Source organism: Nomascus leucogenys, chromosome 11 (genome assembly GCF_006542625.1).
Source record: "Nomascus leucogenys isolate Asia chromosome 11, Asia_NLE_v1, whole genome shotgun sequence".
NCBI classification, from domain to species: domain Eukaryota; kingdom Metazoa; phylum Chordata; class Mammalia; order Primates; family Hylobatidae; genus Nomascus; species Nomascus leucogenys.
The window spans coordinates 92,200,387-92,212,737 of NC_044391.1; the positions used below are offsets into that span (position 1 = coordinate 92,200,387).

General features: G+C 39.4%; 1 protein-coding gene across 4 annotated transcripts in view; it reads right to left on the minus strand.

The window, feature by feature from the left end:
- TNIK (TRAF2 and NCK interacting kinase) overlaps positions 1 to 12,351 on the minus strand; it is a 405,268-nt gene that overhangs the window by 35,804 nt on the left and 357,113 nt on the right. For 2 of the 4 annotated variants that reach the window (XM_030822825.1, XM_030822828.1), the window contains 3 exons: positions 12,147 to 12,155; positions 10,956 to 11,140; positions 3,311 to 3,440 (listed from right to left, as the gene is read on the minus strand). In XM_030822825.1, coding sequence (XP_030678685.1) covers positions 3,311 to 3,440; positions 10,956 to 11,140; positions 12,147 to 12,155 — 324 coding nt within the window. The remainder of the gene's footprint in view (positions 1 to 3,310; positions 3,441 to 10,955; positions 11,141 to 12,146; positions 12,156 to 12,351) is intronic. The other 2 variants (XM_003256453.3, XM_003256455.3) reach the window with 1 other exon arrangement.

Here is a 12,351-nt window from a genome sequence, read left to right on the forward strand (position 1 = left end):
ATACCAGCTGATTACCAGGAAGGTGCTGTGGACAAAGGTCCATGGAGTCCCAGTAGAGGCTTGTAGGAGATAAGGAAGATTGAGAACAGGGACCTGCTTTTCGTAAAGTGTGGGCAGCAGTGGAGAATGCAAAATACCTCTTCCAGCAGATGAGCTTCCATGGACAAATGGCAGCTCACAGCTGGTGTGGTGTATTCTAGAACCGAGGAAAAAGTGGTCCTGTGGGGCTCTAGGATAGGGATAGGTAGAACCACAGGGATAAGGGTATGCACTACAAGGGGAAATTTGTGCATCTGACAAGATCATGAGTGTTAGAACAGTATGTTCTTATAGAACCATCTAGTCCACTCCACAAGATGACAAGTTGAGTGAGTTCTAAAGTTCATCTTGGAGAACTATACTAGTAGCACCCTATAAGCTAAATCTTATTATAATGAGATTTTATGTTCTGATTTTGTCAGGGATAAACTTTAACCTGCATTTATCTTGTTTAAACGTGTACTTTTAGTAATTTTCAGCTCAAGGTTTGATGATGGTTAATTTTATGTGTCAACTTGACTATACCATGGGGTGCCTAGGTTAAACATTTTTTCTGGTGTGTCTGTAAGTGTTTCTGGATGCAATTAGCATTTAGTTGGTAGACTCAGTAAAGTACATTGCCCTTTCCAAGTTGGATGGGCATCATCTAATCTGCTGGGGGCCTGAACAAAACAAAAGGCAGAGGAAGAAGGAATTTTCTCCCTCTTTTTCTTCTCCACTGGTTGAAGTGGGACATTTCATCTCATCTTCACCCAGCTTCCAACTAGGATTTACACCAACAGCTTCCCTGGGTCTCCAGCTTGCATATGGCAGATCATGGGACTTCGCAGCCTCCATATCATATGAGCTACATCCTCATAATGAAGCAGTCTCTTGGCCGGGCGTGGTGGCTCCTGCCTGTAATCCTAGCATTTTGGGAGGTCGAGGCGGGCGGATTGCCTGAGCTCAGGAGTTTGAGACCAGCCTGGGCAACACAGTGAAACCCTGTCTCTACTAAAATACAAAAATTTAGCTGGACGGGCGCCTGTAGTCTCAGCTACTTGGGAGGCTGAGGCAGGGGAATCACTTTAACCCGGGAGGCAGAGGTTGCAGTGAGCCGAGATTGCACCACTGAACTCCAGCCTGCGTGACAGAGCGAGACTCCGTCTCCAATATCATTATTATTATTATTATTGATAATAATAATAAAATAAAGCAGTGTCTCTCTCTCTACATATGTAAATATTCTCTTTCTCTGGAGAACCCCAACTAATACAGTTTGTTATTTAAAAAACCCACGTTTGAGGAAGGCAGAATTGGAAATTGAGAGGACAAAAAGATTTTGGGTTCCTTAATAGATCAAATTCCTATAAGACACTGGCAAATGCTATTTTCTTTCTTTCTTTTTTTTTTTTTTTTTAGACAGAGTCTCGCTCTGTCACCCAGGCTGGAGTGCAGTGGCGCGATCTCTGCTCACTGCAACCTCTGCCTCCTGGGTTCGTGCCATTCTCCTGCCTCAGCCTCCTGAGTAGCTGGGACTATAGGCGCCCGCCACCACGCCCGGCTAATTTTTTGCATTTTTAGTAGAGACAGGGTTTCACCGTGTTAGCCAGGATGGTCTCGATCTCCTGACCTCGTGATCCGCCCGCCTCGGCCTCCCAAAGTGCTGGGATTACAGGCATGAGCCACCGCGCCCAGCCGCAAATGCTATTTTCAAAGTGACAGGTTGTGGTCATAGAATACTGAAGTGCTATAAATAACATGGAGCCATTTGGATGTGGCTGGCAACGAACTGAAAATGTGGCTCCAAATGTCTACTTGGAGGTATTGACTCTGTCATAAAGACTCAAGCAAATTTTAAGCCACATTAGAAATCGGAGTCTTTTTATCTAGAGTCAAACAGCAACTCACTCCAGAACATTCTCCCTCATGTTTTCCTAAGTGGTAAGTTATAGGGATAGAAGCCTTCTACACTTCCCTTGAAATTATCCATTAACCACATTAAGAGATTTATATGCCAGCACTACACAATGTCAATTTCAGCAGCCAAGTCCATTTTTCATTTCAGGCATATGTGAAAGGACTCTTTAAAGGCTACTTGAAAGATTCAACAAGGCCATAAAATGAAATTCTAGCAAGTTGCTTTGTGAACTAGTCTTCCAGTTATAGCCCCACTGCCAATTATTATTTCAAAGGCCTTATTCATCTCAAAACTACAGTTCCTTTCTTTCTTACAAAAGTGAGATGTCCTTTGCCTTTTTGGAGAGCAAAGTCTGCTGTTAGAGTTTCCCAACTCTGTCCTGGCTGAAGAGGAAAAACAGATGACATATGTTTATGTTTCAGAGGGAGGACTGGATGGTGATAACAACTAAAAGGAGAATTCATTTCTGAGGAGAGAGTGAAATAAAATAGTTAACATTTACTGAATGCTTAATTTACTAACTCAGTATTCTCAACCATCTTATAAGTTGTATGCTATTATTTATAAAATTTTATAGATGCATGCAGGGAGAGGTCAGGTAACATTTGCCCAATGTTCTCAGCCATTTCTTTCCTTCCAAGTAAATATCTGCACTCAAACTTGCATGGTGATGATGAAGTGAAAAAGAAGAAAAGACTGATTTTAATTTGTCAGAGTCTTTCTGGTTAGCATGGACACAGTAGGGCATTACTGCATGTCAGAAGGACAGATGAAAGGGAACATGTGCCACTCCCCCAAATGAAATGATGTTCCTAGAGTTTTAAAAAAAATTCAACCAAACTGCCAAGGTACATTTTTAAAGTAGATCTGCATATTTCTTTGTTCTTTCAATAAAATAACTTAATGGTTGTTTTAATGTTAATTTAACAAGATAAGATGATATCATCATTTCTTGGAACTATTGATTATTTTTTATATGAAATCCACAAAGATAAAACCATGGGGAGAAGAGACATAACAAGGCCAGTGATGCTATTCAGAGGGACCATTCATTTCTGTTTTCCTGTTGCAGGAAACATCTGAGTTTGCAATTTTATATCCTCAGGCCCAAATTCTATATTCTGATTTGCATAGCTCCTACTGAAGAATTTGGACTAATGTAATTAAGTCACACTGCCAAAGCTTAGAAGAATACAGGAAAGAAGGCAGCAGACAATTAAAATCACTCAACTATTTAGAAGCACACGTCCTCCCTCCCCCAAGAATTCCCCATGCTTAAAATACATGCCATAGGCATTCTCTGTGAAAGCTTTAATGTAAAAACCACTTAAGAAATGGCATTTCCTCTACACAGTTTTTATACCAACTTACCTCTCTAATCATCAAGGTTCCTTCTCTTGAAATACTGCCGCTGAAAGTGTCTGCGTGAGAGGTCTCCAGCCCATGCGTCCCCACCATTCCCACATTGTACTGTTCGTTGCTCCCTGGAGCTCCTGTTGGTCTGAGATGAGAAGGAACAACATTCATGGCAATGTATCTTTAGGAAATATCTGTTTCCTGTCCATATTCATTATTTTTGTTATGGTAAAATATACATATTAATAATATAAAATTTACCATTGTACCAATTTTAAGTGTACATCTCAGTGGTCTTAAGTACATCTCATATTAATTTTTTTTGTTTTTTTTTTTTTTTTTTTGAGACGGAGTCTAGCTCTGTTGCCCAGGCTGGAGTGCAGTGGCGCAATCTTGGCTCACTGCAAGCTCCGCCTCCCGGGTTCACGCCATTCTCCTGCCTCAGCCTCCCAAGTAGCTGGGACTACAGGTGCCTGCCACCACGCCCAGCTAATTTTTTTTGTATTTTTAGCAGAGACGGGGTGTCACCATGTTAGCCAGGATGGTCTCCATCCCCTGACCTCGTGATCTGCCTGTCTCGGCCTCCCAAAGTGCTGGGATTACAGGCGTGAGCCACCGCGCCCGGCCAATCTCATATTAATTTTAATGTGTGTTGATGTCTGGACTGGCCCCACTTTTGCAGCATCCCCTCTTGACCTATTCTCTGCCCAGTAGCCAGACTGAGCAAGCGTTTGGCTTTACATGGAAAGGACACTGAAGTTGGCACCAGGAGTCACCAGGCTCTGCATGATCTCCCCTGACCCCTGCCTCCTCCTCTGGGCAGCAGACAACCTGACCTGCCTTTACACATGCTGTTCCCTCTGCCTGGAAAGTTCTTTCCACTTTAGCCTTGGTTGGTTCCCTCTCATTCATCCTACATGATACTGTCTATGAGAAGTCAGCACTTATCACCTATGTCTTATCCTAACAGCCCCTCTTCTTTTCTCTTCACCCTTTTCCCTTAATAGTTCTCATCACAATTTGCAATTATCTTATCTTTTGAATTCTCCTTTTCTCCTTCCCTCTCATTGCTTGTGATGGCAGAGTCCTTGTCTCTTTGTTCACTATTATTACCCAGTACCCAGCCTAGAGTTTTCACATACTAGGAATGCAAAAAATAATCATTAGATCCATGGGCTTTATGCTTCTATAAAGAAGAAATATCTACTAAGAACATTCTGGCTTATTGGGGCATCCAAAAACTAGGAGGTTTAACTTAAACAACATTCAGCCTCTGTAATCATCCTGCATGGTGGTATATTTATTTTCAGTTCTTTTCTTGCTATCATGTTTACAGTATAATGAGAGAAGGTAACAGGATCTCAGCATACTCCGAGAACACAGACTGATGTTTCCTGTGTCCTGTAGCACAGAGCACAGTGCCAGGGCTCAAAAAGTGATGACTGACTGCTCATAGTGAGTTTCACTCTATCAGGAATGCCTCATTTGCATGACACAGCATTTCTTTGGTTTAGGAGCTCGGGGGAATTGAGAACCGCACACCACAGGTTGAGGTTAGTACAACATGGCTTCTGGAAGAAGGATTTTGGTTGTTAATGCGATACTTGTTGTTCTCCTATTTTAGCATCTGCCTCTCTTTTAAAGTGGGTTTTCTAAAAATAGGAAAGTTATCAAGGCTTATTTCTCTCTAGGCATATTAATTGCAACTTTTATCATTTTCTTTTATTTTCATTGTTTCTTATATATTTACAAATATCTCTGGCCTCTTCGATCTTATGAAAGTCCAAAGAATTACTGGAATCTTCCATCTAAGAAACAAGAAATACACCAGATTTATGATGTCTCTGGGGCAGAGAAAGACATATTTCGAGGATTTTTATCCAAAACAGGTGAAAAGATGGCAGGGTGAGTCCAGACAAGAAAATGTATAGTAAGAAGCTTACATTGCAATTACTAAACTGGAGCAGTGGATTGAATGAATCTAAATATGGGCTAGAACTGATGTGTTTGGGAAGAAATTCCAAAGAGGCATTTTCAACATTTCATTCCTAGAAAGGAGCTTTTAATAGTGTTCCAGAGACATGGAAAAAAAATGGAATTCCTGGCATTTTGATAGATCGGTAAATCATAGTTTTCAAAATATCATTTCTTCACTCATTTGTTTATCTTGTGTGTATCTTTCATTTTTTTTTTCTTGCTCTTCTTTCTTCCTTTGTGCCTTAAGTACTTGTTTGGGACAAAATGATATAAAGCCAATAAATCAATGAAGTACTTATCAAGAGTCTTCCATGAGGGCAGCTACTTTTCTTCTTTATCAGACAGGGATTCTTTGCTATTGTCAGGGGCTCAGTTGGCTTGGTGGCATCTGCCAGGCTGATGCTTGTACAATCAAGTTCTCCTGTCCTAGTCAGACCTGCTTCCTCTGTTACCTGAATAACAGTTTTCTTGGTGGCCACCCCATCTTCAGTCCTTTCCCCTCATATCCACTCCTCACAGCTGTGAAAGTGAGCCCTCTAAAACACAAATCTGACCAAGTCCGAGTCACCCTTCTACTTTCAATCTTCAGTAGCTCCCCATCAACCACAGGATAAACTTGAAGCTCCTTACTGTGGCTTACAAGCTCTCCATTATCTGGTTCTTGCCTGTCTCGCTAACCTAATTTTTTTTTAACAAAATCCTGCCCCAATTTCTAACTCTACCAGCATTTAACTTATAATAGTTTCCTATGCACATTATGCTGGAAAATCCCTGGTGACTTTAGCCTGCCCTCTCTACCTGGAAGATTCTTTTCTATCCTCTGCCTCCCTCTGGCTAATTCATTCTTTAAGCTATAGTTCAGGTACCTCCAAACCCATCCCAGCCTCACTGGAATGGTTTGGGTGGCTCTTCACTCTGCCTCCACGTTGCCCTTTGTGCATCTCTACTACTGCATTCAATACACAGTCCTGCAATGATCAGATCTCATTAATGTTGGTATTTTCAGTGCCAAGCATGGTGCCTGGAATGCAGGTAGCACATAATAAATGTTTATTAAATCGCTGAAGATCTTGGGACAAGGGCTTTGTTTAATGTCTAACAGAGATTGCATTCAGGTTTATTGTAAAAATATAACTCTTCTGTGAATTGATAAGTAATTGGCTATCAGGATATTATTTGCATATTTAAAATATCTTAAGCAATCAATGTTAAGTTTTGCAATTTTATGAAATTGGGTTCACTAGGATGTGCTAAAATAATTTTCTTATAATTGGGTGGTTATCATAGAATAACAAAAAATCTATTCAGATATATCATAGAACTTTACAGGAAAAACAGTTAATGTATACAAATTTTAAAAAATCATTGAGGAGATCAGAAGCTCCCAGGAGAGAATGTTAAAAACTGTGATAAGAGAATCTCACCATATTACAAATGTATGAACAACTTCAGTGAGGAGAAATGCGGGAAAAGGGCATTGATCTAAGTAACCTTGGAAATGAGTAGAGTCTGTAATACTAAAGGCACGAGGAGCTGCACATAAACACTGTACATTCTAGTTGACAAAGCTGTTTCCCATGAGGATACAGGTTAACAAATTTGATACTACTATAAAAAATACTGGATGTGCACAATTAAGTAAATGGGTGGTTGATATGGTGTGGCTGTGTCCCTACCCAAATCTCATCTTGAACTGTAACTTCCATAATCCCCTTGACATGGGAGTGACCCTGTGAGAGGTAATTGAATCATGGAGGTGGGTTTTTCCTGTGCTGTTCTTGTGATAGTGAATAAATCTCATGACATCTGATGGTTTTTTAAAGGGCAGTTCCCCTGCACATGCTCTCTTGCCTGCTGCCATATAAGAATGCCTTTGCTCCTCATTCACCTTCCACCATGATTGTGAGGCCTCCCCAGCCATGTGGAACTGTGAGTCCATTAAACCTCTTTTTCTTTATAACTTTATACACTCTCAGGTATTTCTTCATAACAGTATGAAAACGGACTAATACAGTAGTTGATGGCAGAAGCCAGGTTTCTGACTGTTGGAATGGGAATTTACAAACAAGCAAGGGGAGGTGGAGGCATGTCAGTCAAAGAGGCACAGGAGCTAACTGAAAGAGCTCCCAATGGTCAAAACTGGAAAATTTGAGCAACAACATAAAGAAGTATTATATCCATGAATCTATATTGACATAAATGATGGAATAAATTAATAAATAGAGGAGACAAATCCATGCAGAAGAATTCTAAATAAATTATGTAGCTATTCTACCCTACAGGAGGGACGCATGATTCCCCACTCCTCAAGTGTGGGCTGTGCATAGTGGCTTCCTTCCAAAGGGTACAGCATAGGAAAAAGGAGAAATAAGGGAGTCATTTTACAGTGGAGAAATCTTCCTTTCTGGAGCATGTGCTGGTTTTGAGGGCAGATACTAATACCTAAGTTTGCCTCTTTGGCTTTTTTGATGTGATGCAAATCAAATTAAATGCCTTTCCTTCCATTCTTTTTATTCTATAAAGCTTTTATTTTTTTTCCTGATTATAAAGTAGTGCATGCCCATCATAGAATTGGGGATATACATAAAATAAAAATCTCCCATAATTATATTACCCAGAGGTAATCACTTTTATAATTTTGGCATATTTCCCTCCACTCATTATTTTTCTATGCATGAGGAATTGGGAAATACCGCAATTGGTTAGTTGGGGAATACAAACTTAGTTAAGTGCACTCTCATAAGTTATATCTTATAAAATAAATGCAAAACCAGCACAGTGCATAGACAAAAGCTATTGTTTTAAACATCAGAAACCACAGCTGTTTGTCCAAATGGCTGGTTCTCCATTTCTGAGAAGCTTTTCTGTGTTTACTTCATGGTGGGAACTGTGCTATATTTTTGTTTTCTGCTTTAAAAATATATAGCACAAAATACAGAGGTTTACCTTAACAAAAGAAAATAAAGGTAATAAGAATGTATATAAGAGGCACTCTGGCCCCCAAATACTTAATTCCTAAATAAACTATTGTTTTATAATGAACTTTTAATAGTATGAAATTTCTCAGGCATGCAACCATCACATTGTAGAACAGACTATGTATATTTTATATGCAACATAAAAATACATATATTTACAAATTGAAGTAAACATACACACCTACATTTGTACCCTTCATACCCCTATTTTCTCACATATATAATCACATATTTTAAATGTTCTTTAATGATCATTTCCATCTATCTAAAATTTACCAATCCCTTAAGAACCATGTCAAGTCTTGCCTCCACCGTCAGCATTCCATGATAGCCTCAGTTCATTATTTCTTATGCAGATGACTGATAGTAATAGAGCCTCTGAATTGCTTTACCAGTCTCCAGTCTGTTCCCTTTTCAAATCGTCTTGCTGAAATAATCTCCCTCAAATATAACACTGAACTCAAGATACGTTCAGTGGTTTCCAATGGCTGCATATAAAGAGCACACTTCTTGGTCTGATTTCACTAGTCCAGACTCCCCTCCACCCCATACACCATACATTCCCACCAAAGCCAACTTTCTGTGTCTTCAACTCTTCCCCCTGCTTGGGATTCTAATATTACCTTAGGGTTTTTTTTTTTTTTTTAAATCTTGCTGACAGTTATTTGCATAAACTATTCTTCAAAGTCAGAACTTGCAATTTCAAATCAGTGCAATTGTAAATTATAGTCACTGAAGGCCCACTGTATTTCAGACACCATGGAACGTGTTAAGAGCAAGAGAGATGAGTAAGGCATAACCTTTACCCTGAAAGATATCATGGTCCAGAAAAGGAGACAAAGACCTAATAAACAATCCTGATTCAAGGCACTACATGAAGACTCAGGAATACACACAACATACAGCGGTAGCACAGAAGAGGGGATAGGCTCTACCTGTGCAGGCGGGGCTGTGAGTAGGTGATTGCTAAAGGAACAGGAAATGCCAGACAGAAGTGAAGCATGGTCTATTCATGAAATTTTAGAAAGGTGTGTGTTTCTGCAGCGGGGAGTAAGTCTTAGATTTGCCTTTAAAGGTAGGAGGGTGAACACCATTAATAGCCTTGCAAAATATGATAGGGGACCTAAAACCCAAATGCTAATTAACATCTTTGGTTGTTCCTCCAAATATTTATATTAGCCTGCAGTTTTCCATGTGTAATTTTGTCATTCTCCAACTAGCATATAAACTTTTGGAAGACAAAATTCAAGTACGAACTTATCAGATCTCTCAAAGCCTTCAGCAAGGCTAACACATAGTGAGAGTTTTAGCAACCTTTTAATTTCATAATCTTCTCTCATCCTGATACTTGCATGCTCAGTGCTTAAAAGGAGTTCAAAACATCTGTCAGAAGAATTAAGCAATTCTGAGTCAAGACAAAAACTAAAAGGGCCAGCATGTTTTGCAGAAATGTTCTGGATTAGTGATTTTGCCTCTAGAACAATTTTATTTACTTTTAAAAAGGCAAGTTAATGCAATTTGTTTCAAAATGTCGTATTTTAGTATATTTACAGCTGTCAGCAACTGGATCATCAACAGCAAAATAACCAGTATGGATTTTTCAGCTACGTTAATTAGATTTGCCTCTTAGAATTGCTTGTATGTAATGATGTTAATCAGTGGATGACATTCCCTTTAGACTGGCCAGCCCTGCCTCTCCAATCCCTGCTGAATTGGACAATAATTTGTGGCCTGAAATGGCTTCTTTTTTATATAGAGTGAGTGTGAACTGATAATCAATGCTAGTAGCTGAGCCAAAGAAATAAAGGTGATTGAAGTGTGAAGATAGAAAAATTAGCATCTCATTCTATCAAAGTGGTAGCAGACCAGGGCACAAACACCTTGTGCTTACTGGGTGGAGGAACTGGGGAAGCAACAGGGGATAAGGGCAGGTTCTTTCATGGGATCCACTCCAATAAGAAAAAAAAAATGAGCTTCCTCTTCATCTTAAAAAAAAAAAAAAAAGAAAAAGTAAAGGCTACAATTACTAAAGAAAATATAGGTAGGTATAAATATACATGTAAATACATAAAAAGAAAAGAGAACTGCAAAGAGACTGACAGAAAGTATGTGGCAAAGACACAGACCACAGAAAACTGGATCCAGAAAAAGAAGCCATGAAGGGAATAAAGTAGAAAATCATAACGGGGTATATTTTGGAACTTTCTCTGCATGATTATCTGAGTCCTGATTCTTTTGCTGGAATGGTAATGCATGCTGGCTTGTGCATTTCTCCTTGCTTGTTGGTGGCAGTGGTGGTAATGAAAGACATGTTTTATGTTGTTAATTTTAATCCCTAAATGTCATTGCCCATGATTTCAGTCTTCCAGTTTTAGAGGGGAAGGCATGTATCAACGGTCTGGTTGTCGATACTGTTTGCCCTTGAGATGAAAAGAACCAAGAAAGAGTCACCAAAAGGACAGTCAATCCATTGGCAATGGATCGGTAAAGTGTATGCAGTCCAAAAATGCTACATATTCTAACTAATTGTGTCCAAAGATAGAGATAATTATAGAACTATGTTCCAACAAAAACCCAAGTCCCGAAAGTCAATTTATCTTGCCACAGACCCATATACAATCTTACATTTAACTCATATTTTTTTGTCCTTTTATTTTGGAAACCTAGTCCCCTCCTGGTCTACATTTTAAAAGTAGTTCTCTTACATCAGTCTGGGTATGTCGCTGACAGCCACTGTCCCATCATGGGTCTCGCTCTCTCCATCTTCCTCCTCTTCCTCGCTACTTTCTGACTCTTCACTGGAGGAGGAGTAATCAGTCACCTTCTTCATTGGGCGGTTTGTTTCTTCAATCCGGAGTTCTCTTAGTTCTTTGGCTAATGCCGTCAGATCCTATGAAAGAAAAATTTGTTCAGCATATGAATGGTAGATACGACCAAAGCTACATCTCTCAGCAAGTCAGTGCTCCAGCTTAAGCAACAAGAAAAAAAAAAGCTCTATATAGAACTGTGACAAACATAGTTACTGCATGGAACTAAGAAAATGATGTTTGTAGCGTGTAGAAGCTAGAAAAGAAAGATGAAATCAATTTAAACTTTGTTCAAAACCAATAGCTAGACTGAGACTGTTCAGTTCTGAATATATATGTGTACATATGTGTATGTACGTTGTGTGTATACACATATATACAGACATTGGGTTCTCATTTTATTTGGGAAAGGTGAAGCTGGTCACCCCCAGAGTTAATGGGAAAATACATGGGATTAGAAATTGTACCCCAGTATTCTGGGACTCCTGCCCAAGCCACAGTGATGGCTTTTCCCCTCTTATGATTGCTACTGTACCAAAATTTAGCAACAGTCATAGAACAGAGCAATTCCCAAGGTTCCAGCTACTACAATGACTCATTTGGTGTGTCATCATTCCCCGGAGAATAGAGGTACCACATCAAATCATGGCCCATCCTAAAGTCTAGCACCACTGAAATTTACAGCCACAGAACTGAATTAATCAAGAGGAACAACAGCAACAAAAAGATTTCTCTTCCAAAATGATAGGTGTTTCATTTTCTTTTGTTTTAAATTCCAGTCATCTGGCAGAAATCCTGGTGAAGAACACTAAAATCAATGTGCAAATACCAAAAGGAAGAGATAATTTTGAGTTTTCCATGAGTATGATGAAACCTTTAGCCTTATGGATGTGATGATGTGGTATTTAATCACCAGGCATACTGCAGGCAGTGTGCTGAATATCCGTCTACCTTTTATTTTACATGCTTTCAGAGCAATGCAGAGGGAAGCAGTTCTGCAAAAGCATGGCCGCTCTAATTTGCATGGGTTAAACTGCCCATGGCACACAGCATGCAAATGAGGAAAAAGCAATTTGACATCAGTCTTACCATTTCTCCCTACATTAGTGACCCATGTGGGAATCAGAGCATTCAGTGAGAGACAGGGGATTAGGGAGAAAGAAACTCATTGAAAAATACTAAATCCCACAGTTTTCTATGGCCATATTCTCTCTTTATTTCAATCCAAAAATGTACGCATCCAATTCACCTGATGTAGGATTAGAGCAATCTGGGTGATGACATTGGATAATCT